At 42.8% G+C, this 17,445-nt stretch overlaps 1 protein-coding gene across 3 annotated transcripts; it reads left to right on the forward strand.

Annotated features, from left to right (window-relative positions):
• The first annotated feature begins 12,170 nt into the window (after positions 1 to 12,170).
• LOC125460666 (amphoterin-induced protein 2-like) lies at positions 12,171 to 16,534 on the forward strand. 3 transcript variants are annotated; one of them, XM_048548348.2, is made up of 2 exons: positions 12,171 to 12,713; positions 13,118 to 16,534. In XM_048548348.2, exon 2 carries the CDS (start codon positions 13,225 to 13,227, stop codon positions 14,785 to 14,787), a length of 1,563 nt encoding a protein of 520 aa, XP_048404305.1. In that variant the 5' UTR covers positions 12,171 to 12,713; positions 13,118 to 13,224; the 3' UTR covers positions 14,788 to 16,534. The 3 variants fall into 3 exon arrangements, with proteins under 3 accessions (XP_048404305.1, XP_048404303.1, XP_048404306.1); XM_048548346.2 differs by having other exon boundaries at positions 13,152 to 16,534; XM_048548349.2 differs by lacking the exon at positions 12,171 to 12,713 and adding an exon at positions 12,948 to 13,058 and having other exon boundaries at positions 13,152 to 16,534.
• The last annotated feature ends 911 nt before the right edge of the window (positions 16,535 to 17,445 follow it).

Below are 17,445 nucleotides of genomic sequence, written 5' to 3' on the forward strand. Positions count from 1 at the left end.
GAACCATGACTTCGACTGGGCCAACACCAAGATCCTGGGACAGGCTAGGCAGAGACAGGCACGAGAATTCTGAGAGGCATGGCACTCCATGAAGTAGGCTATTAATAAGCACATTGAATTCAACCCCATATACATTCCACTACAAAGGAAATCCGGAAGTGAGGCAATCCATCTCAATGGATCCCAGAGTTTATAAACCAGGCGGGAAAACACAGCAACGCTTCATCGGAAGCTGCACTGAGGATGTTATTAAGCAGGGTAACGAAACGTGTGCGAAACAAGAAACCAGGTCAGCGAGCCAACCAACTTCAACAACCTCAACACCCACAACCTGAGCTACAAATCTACTCCAAAACCTTAGAGTTGTAAAGAAGGTGGATGGCATGTTGGCTTTCATTGGCAGGGGAATTGAGTTTAAGAACCGTGAGGTTATACTGCAGCTCTATAAAACTCTTGTTAGACCACGCTTGGAATACTGTGTTCAGTTCTGGTCACCTCATTATAGGAAAGATGTGGAAGCTTTAGAGAGGGTGCAGAGGAAATTTACCAGGACGCTGCTTGGACTGGAAGGCAGGTCTTACCAGGAAAGGTTGAGGGAGCTAGGGCTTTTCTCATTGGCACGAAGGAAGATAAGAGGTGACTTGATAGAGGTGTAAAAGATGATGAGAGGCACAGATAGAGTGGATATCCAGAGTCTTTTTCCCAGGGCGGAAATGACAATCACGAGTTGGCATAATTGTAGGGTGGTTGGAGCAAGCGAGATATCAGAGGTAGGTTCTTTACATAGAGAGTGGTGGATATATAAATGCACTGTCAGCGGACGTAGTAGAGTCAGATACAGTAGGAACATTGAAGTGACTCCTGGATAGGCACATGGATGACTGCATAATGTAGGGTATGCAGGGTAGATTGATCATTGAGTAGGATAATAGGTCAGCACAACATTGTGGGCCGAAGGGCCCGTACTGTGCTGTACTCTTCTATGTTCTATGTTCTTAGTGCAACTGTATAAGGTACATGTCTGGATTGCTGTGAGCAGTTTTGGTCCCCTTAATTAGGGAGAGATATTATTTCATTGGAAGCAGTTCAGAGAAGGAACACCAGGATGATCCCTCATATAGAAGGATGTGTGTTGAGCAAAGGTTAAACAGTTTGGGACTCGAGGAGTTTACGAGAATGAGAGGTGATCTCATTGAAACATAAAGGATTCTTCAGGATCCTGACAAGGTAAATGGTGAGTGGATGTTTCCCCTCATGGGAGAGTCTGTGACCAGAGGGCATAGTCTCAGAATAAAGGAGTGCCCATTTAAGACTGAGATGAAGAGGAATTTCTACTTTCAAACGGTTGTGAATCTTTGGACTCCTTGCCACAGAGAGCTGTGGGAGCAAAGCCCTTCTGTATTTTCTGGCTGAGACAGATAGATTCTTTATCTGGAGGAGAATTAAATGTTACAGGTGTAGTGATTATAACGAGGTCAGCTAGGTGGACCTCATAGATTATGATTTCTCTAACTGGGGCAAATTTAATCTGGTCCAGTCAGGGAGCCCTGGATGGTAGATATAAACAGGAGTGTCAGAAAACCTGTCATTCTGAGAGCTGGCTCTGAAGGAGCTGGACCAGCATTGAGGACTCTCCACATGTAAATTATGGGTGACTTGGTGATGGGATACTGGTCTCTGTGGAATTATTTTCAGTGGAGAAAGGGCAGGAAAGTAGATATGGGAAATGTTGGAACAGCCATGATTGTTTTGAATGATGGAGCAGACTTGAAGTCTGAATGGACTGGTTCCTTTCTCTTCTGGTCTTATTACATAACCCTGAAGTCCAGGTATTGTTCTTGTAAACCTGCGCTTTACTCCCTCCATAGTGAATATATCTTTTCTTTACATCAAGAAACCTTGTGATTGGTTCCTTATTTCTTACAGTGTTAATAGTTAAGTACATTTTTATTGGGGAAAGATATAACGCCACTCTAAAAAGAATTTAAATCTTTGTAACCACCAACTGAGCAAGTTGGAATATAGAGAGTTAGATCTTCTTATCTGGTCAGAAGTATATCACCGCAATGCTTTTTTTGAGAAACATGTTTCGTGATCATTCTTTGTTACTTATTGGTGGGCTTAGCAAATTTTCATTATTTATTCTACCTCCAAACCAATATTTCCCAAGACAGTAGGCACTAATAAATCATTCATTAGCAAGTGACTGAAACACAGCAGCTGAAACATTTTAATCAGTGAAATTGGTGTAACATCAATGATGGAGCATAAACACATTTAATAACCAAGCTGGAAAGGAAACAGTTTATGTTCTACATTACTTTTGGAAATTATCTTCCAATAGTTTGTTGGAAAAATGATAAAGCTACTTTCACGTTTTTTTTTGCACAAACTAAACAGATTCCTCTTTTCTTACAAAGAAAGGGAAGGTGTAAGTCCACAATGTCATCAGCAGGTTAAACAGAAACAATTCTGAGAATTTGGTTGGGAATATGTGATATAATGTCCAAATAGCTTCCGAAATACAATGAAAAAGTTGATTGCATCGTGCTCCTCTCAGTGTGACACAGACCCGATCATGGTACTTTGAAGGATGTTTGACCAGCCCAAAAGTAAATTTCACAAGGGCTGAAGAGAGGGTGAAGAAAAATCAGATAGAGTTCTCACTCTTCATTGTCACTCTGCTTCAAAACTCTGGGTATCTGCTGATAACGGCATAAGATTCAGCTCTAATCTCCATCCTAAATCAGACAGCGAGCAAACACTAAAATAAAAGCAAGATGCTGTGGATGCTAAAAATCTGAAATAAAAATAGAATGTGCTGGATTTACTTCCTTTATCTATTCAAGGAACAATTATAAGCTCTTAGACCCTCTTGAATAGGGGTTTGGGGTGAGTGTGATGGAGGTATAAAATGCTGCTTCTTCCAATCTCCTAGATTTTTCATCTCCATCACATCTGAGCCAGTGTTAGAAACATGCAAAACAATGCTGTTTCACAGAGAAAACAAAGTGTAGAGCTGGATGAACACAGCAGGCCAAGCAGCATCACAGGAGCAGGAAAGCTGACGTTTTGGGCCTGGACCCTTCATCAGAAATGGGTGAGGGCAAGGGGGTTCTGAAATAAATAGGGAGAGAGAGGGAGGCGGATAGAAGACGGATAGAGGAGAAGATAGGTGTAAAGGGGACAGACAAGTTAAAGGGGCAGGGATGGAGCCTGTACAGGTGAGTGTAGGTGGAGAGGTAGGGAGGAGATAGGTCAGCCTGGGGAGAACAGACAGGTCAAGGGGGCAAGATGAAGTTAGTAGGTAGGAAATGGGGGTGCAGCTTGAGGTGGGAGGAGGGGATAGGTGAGAGGAAGAACAGATTAGGGAGGCAGGGATGAGCCAGGCTGGTTTTGGGATGGGGTAGGGGGAGGGAAGATTTTGAAGCTTGTGAAGTCCACATTGATACCATTCGGCTGCAGGGTTCCCAAGCGGAATATGAGTTGCTGTTCTTGCAACCTTCGGGTGGCATCATTGTGGCACTGCAGGAGGCCCATGATGGACATGTCATCTAAAGAATGGGAGGGGGAGTGGAAATGGTTTGCGACTGGGAGGTGCAGTTGCTTATTGTGAACCGAGCGGAGGTGTTCTGCAAAGCGGTCCCCAAGCCTCCGCTTGGTTTCCCCAATGTAGAGGAAGCCACACCGGGTACAGTGGATACAATATACCACGTTGGCAGATGTGCAGGTGAGCCTCTGCTTAATATGGAAAGACATCTTGGGGCCTGGGATGGGGGTGAGGGAGGAGGTGTGGGGAAGGTGTAGCATTTCCTGCAATTGCAGGGAAAGGTGCCGGGTGTGGTGGGGCTGGAGGGGAGTGTGGAGTGGACAAGGGAGTCATGGAGAGAGTGGTCCCTCCAGAAAGCAGACAAGGGTGGGGAGGGCAAAATGTCTTTGGTGGTGGGGTCAGATTGCAGGTGGCGGAAGTGTTGGAGGATGATGCGTCGGATTCGGAGGTTGGTGGGGTGGTACGTGAGGATGAGGGGGTTTTTTTTTGGTTGTTATTCCAGAAACGGGGTGTGAGGGATGAGTTGCGGAAAATGCGGGAGACATGGTCAAGGGCGTTCTCAACTGCAGGGTGAAGGTGCAGTCCTTGAGAAACAAGGACATCGGAGATCGGGCAGTGCTGTTTCTCATCTATCTTCCTCTTTCCTCAATCAATGATCCTGACCCCCACCTCACAACTCAACCAAATCCAACCCATTTTCCAGATTTCTGCTCGCACTCTTTCCCACTGTCCCAACACTTGCCACCTCACTGTTCTCCATATTCGAAGGATCAACTTCTTTACATAGGGCATTTTCTTGACACAATGAATCGACTGGTGACCCACAGGGATCAACCTTTTACAACATTTACAAATGACCTTGGATGAGGGGATGACAGGTACGGTGGTGAAATTTGCTGATGACACATAGATAGGCAGGAAAGTAAGTTGTGAAGAGGACATAAAGAGGCTACAAAAGGCTATAGGTAAGTTAAGTGAGCAGGCAAAAATCTGGCAAATAGAATACCATATGCAATGATGTGATCTTATCCATTTTGGCAGGAAAAATACATAAGAAACATTATTTTCTAAACATAGAGGCTGCAGAGCTCTCAGATGTGGAGGCTTCTAGATATCTTTATGCATGAGTTGCAAAACCCTAATGTGTAGTATGCGGGTAGAGCAAGAAATGGAGAAAAACATTATAATCAAGTTATAGCTTCGAGAGAGGTGATGGCCTGTTAATCCCTCGGTCCAGGAATGTTCTGGGACCTGAGTTCAAATCTTAATATGGCACATAGCAGAGTTTGAATTCATTTTTTTAAAAATCTGGAATTGAGAGTCTGATGATGACCATGAATTGACAGTCAGAAAAAAATGTATCTGCTTCACTGCAGGCCAAGCAGCATCTTCGGAGCCCAAAACGTCAGCTCATCCAGCTCCACACCTTGTTATCTCGGATTCTCCAGCATCTGTAGTTCCCATTATCTCTGCTTCACTAATGTCCTTTAGAGAAGAAAACTGCCATCCTTACCTTGTATGGTCTACATGTGACTCTAGAGCCACAGCAATGTGGCTGCCTATTAACCGCCCTGCGGGCAATTCGGGATGGGCAATAAATGATGACCTAGCCAGTGATGCCCTCATCCTGTGAATGGGTTTTACAAAATTGGAAGGGGAAATTGAATACATCAGCAATGAAGTGATGCTTCGGTTATTACAGGGCATTGGTGAGATCACATCTGGAGTACAATGCATAACATTGGCCTCCTTATATAGTGAAAGTATGTCAATATGTTGCAAGCAGTTCAGAGAAGGTTTATCAGACTAATGCCTGGAATGGGTGAGTTATTTTAGGAGGCTAGCCTCGTATCCACTGGAGTTTAGAAGCATAAAAGGCAACTTGATTGAAACATATCATGAGGGGTGTTAACAGGACGGATGTGAAAGATATGTTTCTTCTTGTAGAATACTCTAACACTTGGAATCACTGTTCCAAAATAGGGTTTGCTTGTGCGAGACGGAGATAAGGAGGCTGTTATTTTCTCAGAGGATTAAAAGACTTTGGAGCTGTCTTCACAAAAAGCAGCACAGTGGCTCAGTGGTTAACACTGCTACCTCACAGTGCTAAGGACCCAGGTTCAGTTCCAGCCCTGGGTGACTGCCTGTGTGGAATTTGCACGCTGTGGCATGGGTTTCTTCTAGGTGCTCTGGTTTCCTCCCACAGTCCCAAGATGTCCGAGTTAGGCAGGCTGTCCAGGGATGCATAGACTGGGTGGATTCCCTATGGGGAAGTGCAGAGTTACAGGGATGGGTTGGGTCTGGATGGGGTGCCCTTCAGAAGGTCAGTGTGGACTTAATTGTCCTGCTTCCACACTGTACAGATTCTATGAAATGGTGATGGAGACGCAGCCTTTGAATATTTGTAAGGCACAGGTTGATCCTAAGCAAGAGGATGAAAGGTTATTGGGGTTGACAGGGATGTGGAGTAATTAGATCTGCTGAGACCTTATAGAATGGTGGAGTAGATTAAAGGGAGGGCGGGGTCCACACCTGCTCCTAAATCATGCATTTGTATTTCCACCAAACATATCATACTCTTCACTCCTGTATCAGCATTTGGAAGGGATAGTTCCTCAGGGAGACCCCGGTCTGCTCCTCAGTCACATCCGACACCTTCTCATCTCCCCATGGCACCATCCCACACAACCACAAGAGATGCAACAACTACCCTTTTCATTCATCTTAACGATTGTCCAATGCCCAAATGTTTCTTTCAGGTGCAGCCTACCACTAAATTTTCATTTCGCTGTCTTGTCACACTCACATTTCAGACCCCGACTTGCTGCATTGCTCCTGTGAGGACCAACAGTTGCTCAAAGAACAGCGATGTTTCTTCCAGTTATTCACTTCACACTCACCGAGACTAAACGCTGCATCCCACAATCTCACATCATGAACTCAGAACCTCATTCTGATTTTGCTATTGCTAGGTGCTGGTCTTTCTTTTAATTCACTCTTGGAATGTGAGCATTATTGGCTGGGCCTTGAAAAGTTCGGAATTTTGTTTGCCATGTTTTTTTAGGACAGAGCTGATCATCAACATTTTAATACAATACTGCTGGATGCTGGAAATTTGAAACAAACACGGAATGGTGGAGAAACTCAGCAGGTCTAAAGCATCTGAGGAGAGAGAAAACAGAGTCAATGCTTTGAGTCTGGGATAGAGTCACAGATGTCTACAGCACGGAAAAAAAACTCTTGAGTCCAAACAGTAAGCTAACTATTCTAATCTCATTCTCCAGCAGTTGGCCCAAAGTAGTAATCACAGCTAGGCCTCACTGCAATTATACCAATGTGAGGTTTTGAAACACATGGAACAAGCTAATATGTGTAAAGGAAACTTCTCAAATGAAATACTGAACGGAAGTAACCCAGAACAAAACTCCAAAAGCTGATGTTTTGGGCCTAGGTCCTTCATGAGTAAAGGGGGATGGGGAGAGGGTTCTGAAATAAATAGGGAGAGAGGGGGAGGCAGATCGAAGGTGGATAGGGGAGAAGATAGGTGGAGAGGAGACAGACAAGTTAAAGAGGCGGGATGGAACCTGTAGGGGTGAGTGTAGGTGGGGAGGTAGGGAGTAGATAGGTCAGTGCGGGAAGGATGGACAGGTCAAGGGGGCGGGATGGGGCTAGTAGGTAGGAAATGGAGGTGCGGCTTGAGGTGGGAGGAGGGGATAGGTGAGAGGAAGAACAAGTTAGGCAGACAGGGACGAGCTGGGCTGGTTTTGGGATGCAGAAAGGGCAGGGGAGATTTTGAAGCTTGTGAAATCCACAAATGCAGTGTACCTACCAGTCGTGAACCATTTCAACTCCCCCTCCCATTCCGCAGATGACATGTCCATCCTGGGCCTCCTGCAGTGTCACAATGATGCCACCCGAAGGTTGCAGGAACAGCACCTCATATTCCACTTGGGAACCCTTCACAAGCTTCAAATTCTCCCCTCCCCCTACTGCATCCCAAAACCAGCCCAGTTTGTCCCCGCCTCCCTAACCTGTTCTTCCCTTCACCTATCCCCTCTCCCCACCTCAAGCCGCACCTCCATTTCGTATCTACTAACCTCATCCCGCCCGCTTGACCTGTCCGTCCTCCCCGGACTGACCTATCTCCTCCCTACCTCCCCACCTACACTCACCTTTACAGGCTCCATCCCCACCTCTTTAACTTGTCTGCCTCCTCTCCGCCTATCTTCTCCTCTACCCATCTTCAGTCCACCTCTCCCTCTCTCCCTATTATTTCAGAATCCTCTCCCCGTCCCTCTTTCTGATGAAGGGTCTAGGCCCAAAACGTCAGCTTTTGTGCTCCTGAGATGCTGCTTGGCCTGCTGCGTTCATCCAGCTCCACACTTTGTTACCTCGGTTTCTCCACCATCTGCAGTTCCCATTACCTCTTAACCCAGAACAAAACCCAAGTGGATGAAGGTGTATTTCACACATTCATTGTAAATTTCAATCTGAGTGTATGCCTAATTTTACTTCTCTTCAGACTTGTTCACTACCCTGACATTCATATTCACTCTGGACAAATGTTTAGTTTCCTTGCTGTGACCATTACCACTCTCTTTGCCTTTAGAGTCATAGAGGTCTACAGCATGGAAACAAGCCCTTCAGGCCAATTTGTCCAAGCTGCCCAGTTTCCACAATCCAATCCCATTTGCCTGCATTTGGCCCACATTTCTCCACACTCATCCCATCCATGTACCTGTTCAAATTAGAATTAGAATTAGAATTAGAATTAGAATCCCTACAGTGTGGAAACAGGCCCTTTGGCCCAACAAGTCCACACCGAACTTCAGAATATCCCACCCAGACCCATACCCCTCAAAACATTTTATGAAATGTTTTGTAAATGAGAAAATTGTACTTCCCTGCATGCCTGACAGTCCATGCCAGACACTGACCTCCCTCTGCATGAAAAGACTTGCCCCTCTAGACCCTTTTGTATCTCTCCCCCCTCACCTTAACCTCTAGTTTTAGACTTCCCTACCATGGAGATAAGCTGTTGGATACATAGCTTATCTATGCCTCTCATGATTTTATTGAGGTTTCCTACATTCCAGGGAATAATATCCCAACCCATCCAGCTTCTCCTTATAACTCAAACCTTCCAGTCCAAGCAGCACCCAATTAAATATTTGTTCTGATACTTTTGTCATTGAATCTCTCCCATTCTGTATCCTACCCCAGTCCTTCCCTTTTGTTTCTCTCCCCTCCCACATTCAGAAACTTAAAGCTCTGCCTTCCTTCAGCTCTGAAGAAGAATGACATTTAACTTGAAAAGGATGGCTTCTCTCTTTGCAGATGCTGCCGAGATTTTTCCAGCACTTTCTGTTTTATTGTTTGAGCCTGCCATCTCTAAGACTCTAGATTTACAACAGTCATATCGGTGAGGTTTCGGCGCACGAAAAGCTCTCTCTAACATTCAGAAATAGGACTGCAACACTATTTTAGTTTTACATTAAAAAGAACAGACTGAATTATCAATTTGTCACCCGAACGTTAAACTGCTCTGGACTGCTGCCCATTGTCAAAACAAAATCAATTCAAATAGAATTAATTTAGATGATGATAAAAGTCAGCCAGTTTCTGTAACATTCAGTAATTCTACAACATTAGACGTACACTCAGATTGAAATTTACAATGAGTGCGAAATGCATCTTGATCCAGTTGGGTTTTGTTCTGTGCTACTTTCATTCGGCATTTCATTTGCGAGGTTTCCTTTACATGCGCATATATTAGCTGGTTCCATGGGTTTCAAACCTCATATTGGTATAATTGCTGCGAGGCCTAGTTGTGATTATCACTATAGCAACGTACAAAGGGCAGCTTTATCACACTACTTTCTTCAAGACTCACCATAAAGACAACTGAAACACTTGTAAAAAATTGTAGTATCGTTTGCAAGCAAAATTCATAGCGGCCTGTAACTTGCTTAATTTTGTTAAGACATTAATACCAACATCAACAAATACTTCAGATAGAAGTATTAGTCCTTGTATAGTAAAAACATCCATTCCATTTTTTTTGGTTGTGATCTGATCAAATTATAAATAGACTTTTTGTAAATCATTCAAAACAAACTCATAAAACATAGACTGGGCAACAGCCCAAGCAAAATACTGCAGATGATAGAAATCTGACAGAGAAACAGAGAGAGCTGGAGAATCCCAGCAGATCTGGCAGCATCTGTGAAGAGAAGAACAGAGTTAATGTTTTGAAGCTGGTATGACTGTTCTTCAGAACCCTCTTCTTCTGTTTGGAAAAGCAGGTAGATATGGAGGCAGAGATAATGGGAACTGCAGATGTTGGAGAATCCAAGATAACAAAGTGTGGAGCTGGATGAACACAGCAGGCTTTTCCGATGAAGGGTCTAGGCCCGAAACGTCAGCTTTTGTGCTCCTAAGATGCTGCTTGGCCTGCTGTGTTCATCCAACTCCACACTTAGATTTGGAGGCAGTCCAGGGAAGGTTTGTTAGGCAGATCCCAGGAATGAAGGGACTCTCTTAGGAGTAGAGATTGAGTAGGCTGGGCCTGTACTCATTGGAATTTAGAAGAATGAGAGGTGACCTTTTTGAAACATGCAAGATTCTCAAGGGACATAACGGGGTGGACTCAGAAAGGTCATTTCCCCTTGTGGGAGAGGGAATACTGTCAGAATAAAGGATCACCAATTTAAGACAGAAATGTGGAGGAATTTCTTCTGAGCTAGTGAATCCATGCAATTTTTACTGCAGAGGGCTGTCATGGCTGTGTGTTGTTAAATATATTCAAGACTGAAATAGATTTGTAATCAGTAAGGGAATCAAGGGTTATAGTGTAAAAGGCAAGAAAGTGGAGTTGTAAATTATGAGATTAGCCACGATCTCACTGAATAGCAGTGCAGACTGAATGGGCTGAATGGCCTACTTCTGCTCTTACATCTTATGGTGTAACTTGAAACAGGAGCTGTGAAAATGGGTCTTAATAGGTATTAGATTACCGTCAAGAAAGGAAAACGACAGCACAGAAGGTGACGTATGAAGAAGAGTTAAATGGAAATCACATCAAACAGACAGCTAGAACCTCCTCAAGCTGGATATCCCTCAAAGTGAAACAGCACTGAATTAAACATTGCATTCAAACAGCAAAATACTGCACATCCTGCAAATGTGAAAGAAAAGCAGGAAATCTGATTTTGGAAAGATTCCATATCCGAAATGAATAATTTGGGGTTTGTGTTCCTACTTACACTCTAACCGTTAAAATGGCCATTGGAGAGTTTTGAGGCAGTACAGTGATTTTGATGGTAATGGTTAATGGGTACAGTTACCATTTGTGTCAGTGATGACAACTGAACTCCAAATGATCCCCTCTTTAACTCAGGCAAGCACTGGAGAGGGTGTACTAAACTGGATAGGAAGCAAATGCAAACATGAAAAAAAGAGAATTTAAAAAAAAAATACAAGGACAAAAATGGAGAAGAGGGAGGAACAGGCAAAGGAAAAAAAGAGGGAAAACTGACAGAAATGATACAGCTTCCCCACAATAAAGAAAACAGCTAAAGAGAGGGAGTCACAAACAGAAAGGTTAAAAGCAACACAAAAATGATGATACAATGGTATAAAATCACACAGAAAAGTAAGAAGCTAAGCTACAAAGGTTAAATCCCATCATTATTCTCTGTGCCCTGTACAGATTTTCCTTTAATGTCTGGTGATTTATCTCTTTCTAGATTCTGGGATTTAAAATTCCATTCAGAGCAGTTTCATGTTTGCAGATCCTCTAGCAAGAAAAAGCACCAAGGTAATATGTGAAAAAGCATGAAAAGCAAGTTACGAAAAAATCAAACCGCAAACGAGACACTTCTACCTGAGCTGAAACAAACTGTCCTGACTGAGTATCTGGTACCTGAATGTAATCAATTATTCTAGTACATACTGTATACATATATATATACATATTCCAGATCTGCATATCTTTTTCTTTCCTTCACATTGTTAGCGTATCCTCCAAATCTACTGTAACTGTTTGCATTTGCACAATGATATGGTCACAAGTTTAGAAATGGCTAAAACTTTTTTACCAAAATGTCTGTTGAGCATCCAATAGTTTCTTTCTGTTAAATTTGCTGATGGAGGAATAGACTTGATGGGTGCAGGAATTGTCTGAAAGACCCATAAATGTTTGAGGAACTGGCATTGCTGAAATAAATGACGTTTTCTCCCCTCTTTGGATTCCCTTTTAGTTTGTATCGTAATAGTTCTTCTGAACAGCAACTGCTTTTTACAGTTTTAGGAACTGATGACTGTCACTCGTTGTACTCGGTTTCTTTAAAAAAGAATAATTTGTACCATTCTGAATTTCTGGCATTTGCCAATTAAGTCATTTCATGACTAAGTGTGTGAAGGGAAAAGACCAGTTTCCGAAAACCAACACCTCATGCATATGACAATTCAGAATCTTAGCAACAAGAGCTGGTTGTTGTGACCAAAGGATGGCACGTAAGCGTGTTAAATAATCCCTTACCCCGATTCCTGATAGACAGGAACCTCTCGCCATCACTTGCTGCTACACGCAATGTGCATCCTCTGTGCCTTTAAACGGAAAGCTAGTCTAAAGCCGACTTTGCTCAGTTCCATTGCTTCTGCATGCAGTAGCTTGCAGCGTAGTCAGAAAGGGGGAAGCAGCGGCGAAATGAACGCCTGCGACATGCAATAGTTAACGTAAAGGTGTGGAACTCCAGTACTTTCTGCCAACCAACATAAATGTGACATAAGTAGAGCTCCTCCCCTCCCTCTCTATCTGCATCTGTAATCTTTCACAGGCTCCCAACCCTGGCGTGTTCAGCCAATCTCTGTGAGCGAATGACAGGCGCTCGTCACTCGCTGGCTCCTCGCTTTCTCTCCCTGGTGTTGCATACAGCAGCCTGGTTTGTAAAATGGAATACGGTAGAGAGACAGTCCCCAGGCAGAGGCTACTCTGCGCCTGTAGTTTGAAAGTTCAGAAAATGGGAGAGAAACAGACCGATGGCCAGCTCCTGCCGGCAGCAAGGGGAGTGTACATTGGTCCAAACATTCAGTTTTTCTAATCTGCAATCAAACATCATCGACATCTTACAGCGAATTCTCCCGTCTCTTCAGATTAAAGGTACTTTATGTATAAATTGTTCAATATGATTTGCATCTGGCCCCTAACTTTTCTTTCCTGTATTTGTTACCGTTGCAAGTTAAATTTTAACAATCCCTTTACCAATTCATCATCTTAGTGAGTTAAAATTTGGCTAAAGTCTTAAAAGTAGTTTTTGAAAAGGAATCTAAATGAGTACGAGACTCTACATGCAATCTTAAGAGGATTTTCCATCTGCTGTGACAAGGCTAAAAAGATAGGTGAATCTCAGATATAACAACTAGATGATGACTAACAATTATTAAATTGTTCTGCATAGAATGATCAAGATGGTTTGTGCAACAAACTGCTGTAGGTTTTTGCTAAGTATGTGAAATAGATGTTTTACTAATTTTAAACTGCTTGACTGTTTCATTTTATTATAGCTGGGATGAACTTGGTGATATTTGTTTTCCCCAGGGTAACACCCCGATCCTGTGGGAATGACTCCATGTGCATCCTGCATCAAGGACCACTGGAAGACGGTTGAGAGATGGCAATGACGAGCTCACACCTCCCAGTCTTCTCCTCTGCCCTCGGAGGTCTTACCTTCAAATCCCAAAGATTTGTGCTGCTGCTGCTTTGTGCCTGTATGGTAGGCAATGCTTCTGTAACCTGCCCTCCAGTCTGCATTTGCGCAAGTGACATCATTACTTGCGCCAACAAGAACCTGACCACTGTGCCAAGGATGCTGCACAAAGTTGTGACCAGCCTGGATGTTAGCTATAACAGCATCAGCCTACTTGACTTCAGCTGGGCCCCTACTATTTTAGACAGACTGAAAACCCTCATTCTCAATCACAACAGTATTGATTTCCTCTCCAGGGGGGCCTTTGCCTCTACGCCACAGCTGCGATATCTAGACCTGTCCTCCAACAAGCTGAAAACATTGCAAAACGCAACGTTTCAGGGTTTAAACTTCCTGGAAACCCTCCTGCTTTACAACAATCAGGTGGCCCAGCTCAGTACTGGCACTTTTGAAGGCCTGTACAAACTTCGGAAGTTGTATCTCAGTCGGAACCTAATCGCCCACTTTCCCTTGCACTTGTATAAAGGGCAGTCCAGACTTCCACTACTCGAACTGTTAGATCTGTCCTTTAACAGACTAACCTCTGTGCCGGTCTCACAGGTAACGGCACTGCCTGTTAGGCTGCAGAGCAGTTTGTATCTGCATGCAAACCCGTTTACTTGTGATTGTTCTTTCTACACGATGGTCACTTATTGGTATAAGAGGCGCTTTAGGTCTGTGGTGGATTTTAAAGATGATTATAGGTGTTATTTTCAACTTGACTCCACGAGAAGTGTTAGTATTTTGCTGATCCATGATGACCTTTTGAATTGCTCCAACAGTACTGTCAATGGTTCCTTTCATGCCTTAGGGCTGCTTTATGAGGCTCACTTGGGGGAAAGGCTAGTGATAAACTGTGACAGCAAGATTCTGGATCCAAATACAAGTGTTCTATGGGTCACACCAAGGAATAACACATTGCAGCCAGGCATTCAACTTCAGGATCTGAGGGTATTATTGAACGGAAGCCTTGAGATTCAACAGGTCCAACCTGAAGATGCAGGCACCTATTCTTGTATAGCAATTAACAGCAAACGAATGTTAAACGAGTCGATAGAGGTAATGCTGAGGGTGCACAATTTTACACAAGCTGGGCAGCGTTTGCAAACCTTTAACACTGCCTTCACCACACTCTCCTCCTGCCTCGCCAGCATTATTTTGGTCCTGATCTACCTTTATTTGACACCTTGCCGCTGTTGGTGTAAATCCAAGCAGAAGCACAGAAGGCCAAATGGAAACAGTGCCCACTCTTCGATCCTGAGCACCGCTCCCTCCCTTGAAGCTGCCAGCGTGGAGAGGAAAGCCAGCGCTTGCAAGCGGGTGGTTTTCCTGGAGCCACTCAAGGAGCCTCTGAAAGGTCAGAATGGGAAAATGAAACTGCACCCCACCAATCACACTGTGGCTGAAAATATCCTGAGAGGCAAAAGAAGCAAAGCCAACATTGACGCTATCAGTTCGGTGTTCTCAGATAAGCTAAACGTGGCATAATCTGAACATCATGGATGTGGTTTTATCAGAAGTTAGATTGCTTCCAATTAGACACAATGAAAGAATCGAAAGAACTGCGAACGCTGTAAATCAGGAACACAAATAGAAGTTGCTGGAAAAACTCAGCAGGTCTGGCAGCATCTGTGAAGAAAAAAATCAGAGTTAACTCTTCAGGTTTGGTGACCGTCAGAAAACTGAAAGAATCGGCTGCCTCTCAACATTGGCATTTATGGTGAATCCTGCTTGTGGAAAGATGAAAGCTGGACTGAAGGACAGTTCTGCTTCTTTAATGCTAATCGGGCTATGTCACCTTGGAGAGAGGTTTTACAAATCTACTTCGTTCTTGGACCCTTCATGAGAGCAGAAGTACACACTGCTCTACTTTCTGAATTCTGCATTATTATCCTGGCTGTTTTGCTTGTCATAAGTTATAAATAAATTGAAACAAATGAACTTGACACTCAGGTGAGATGCCATGGTGAAAATGTTTTACAGGAATGACTATGCCGATGTTTACAAGCCTTCTGTCAAGTTGACATAGCCCTTTTGAAGGTCTCATTGTTGTGAAATAAGCCTAGTGATATTTTACTCAATCCTTAGAAGCCAACAGTACAATGAAGCCTCTTTAATGGTCTTGCATCCACTTCATACACACCGGCAGATAACAAGCAATGCTAATTTTGCTCTTATAACTAATGAAGCTATGTAAAAAGATTAATCTTTGCCACTAAAACTCAGTACACTGTTACAATATTCAATTTGTCATGGACCTTATTGCAAATTATATTTTTAAAAATTCCAAAGACAAACCATCATTCAGACCAGCCTGATGACAGTAAACATGTACTGTATCATTTGTCTTCTCACTGCTGTACAAACATTGAGTAGGGGCCTACATTTGTATGGTAGAGTATAAATTAAACTTTTTGTACAATGATTTAAAGCATTGCCCACATTTCTAATATGTACAGTACTGGATAACACATTAATTTATCCCACGGGTAGAGGATTGGAAAGTTGCAATGATGTCAGTTGCTATATCATTGTAGATTAATAAAATGGAAGGGTTACCAGCATTAAGATCACTGGTTCATTGGCAAGAATATTGAAGTCTATGTACTGAAATCCTACGACTGGAGGATTTCAATTCAATGACCCAGTAAAACATCAGACATTGCAATCGGAAAATGCCATCCAAAATTTCAGCCTCTGAAGGTACTGATGTTTGTCATTCCCAACAGTATAAGCTTCATCAGCTCAGCCTCGGCTACAAGACTCACGAGGGACGTGTCAAAAAAAAACTCTCCAGTATTTTTTCTTTATTTTAAAAGTTCAGACATACCTCTCAGTTCTTACAGTCATGGAAGAGCGTTGATGCTGCCAGAATAGACCGTTCTGTCTAACTTAATAGAAAGGAAAAGAGGTGAAATTGTGAAAATAAATTAAATAATCATTAAAATGATCGATAACACATTATGGAATAAATTACTATTTATAAACTTTAAATGAAATTATTTAATTAAAGAATTTATTTCAAATCTAAAAATGGAAGGTAGAACACTAAGTGTTTACTTTGAATGTGAAGCAATTGGTTTGTACTGATATATTTAAGAAAAATATAAAGGACTGTAAATGTGGTATTTTGTAGTATCAACTCACTGTAGGAGATATTTATCTTTGTTACCATGATCTTAGAGATATTATTGTATAACATATATAATATCCAAAAAGCCCTTTGATATTCATTGTCTTAGTTTGTAATATCTGGTTCTCGAAATTGTAGACTTAAAACAGAATTATGCTGAATTATTGGAAATACAAAATTAGACAAGAAGATGGCCTCCTCACATTTGCTTCTATTTTACCCTCTGTTAGATGCCACATAGCTGCACTCCTCAGGCAGAGGCTAATGTCCACCCCATGGTCAGCTTGGTGGTGGAGGGGGCACTTAATCAAGTGGGAAGATGATAGGTGGATACTGCCTACATACAGACCTAGGCATATGAGTAGGCCACTCAGCCCTTCAAGCCTGCTCTGCCATTCAATAACTTCATAGAAACATAGCAGTAGTCCATTCAATATGATCATGGCAGACTATCCAGTTCAGTCCCCTGTTCCTGCTTTCTCCCCATACCCTTTGATCCCTTTGTCCGTAAGAATTCCAATTCTATCAGATCATGGATGAACTGATTTTTAACTTTAACTCTACATTCCAGCATTTCCCTGGTAATCTTTCACCCTACTCCCTGCTCTGATTTAGAAGCATAAATAATAGGAGCAGGAGTAGGCCATTTGGCCCTAGGAGCCTGCTCCTCCATTCACTATGATGATGGCTGATCATCCAGCTCTGTAATTTGTTCCTGCTTTTCCCGCATATCCTTCGATCCCTTTAGCCACAATATCCAACTCTTTCTTGATATCATACGCTGTTTCACTCTCTACGTGAAGAAATTTCTCCTCCTCTCAATCCTAAATGATTTACCCCATGTCCTTAGACTGTAACTCCTATATCTGTATATCCCCTATCATCGAGAACATTCTTCATGCATCTACCATGTCTAATACTGATAGGATTTTATAGGTTTCTATGAGATCCCACCTCTCCCCTACTCATTCTTCTGAACTCCAGCAAATATAAAATTAACTGATTCAACCTCT

The sequence above is a fragment of the Stegostoma tigrinum genome, chromosome 18 (assembly GCF_030684315.1).
Source record: "Stegostoma tigrinum isolate sSteTig4 chromosome 18, sSteTig4.hap1, whole genome shotgun sequence".
NCBI lineage: Eukaryota > Metazoa > Chordata > Chondrichthyes > Orectolobiformes > Stegostomatidae > Stegostoma > Stegostoma tigrinum.

Bases quoted from the DNA above. Each gene is read 5' to 3' on its own strand.
- LOC125460666 (XM_048548348.2), top strand. From the start codon at position 13,225: ATGGCAATGACGAGCTCACACCTCCCAGTCTTCTCCTCTGCCCTCGGA.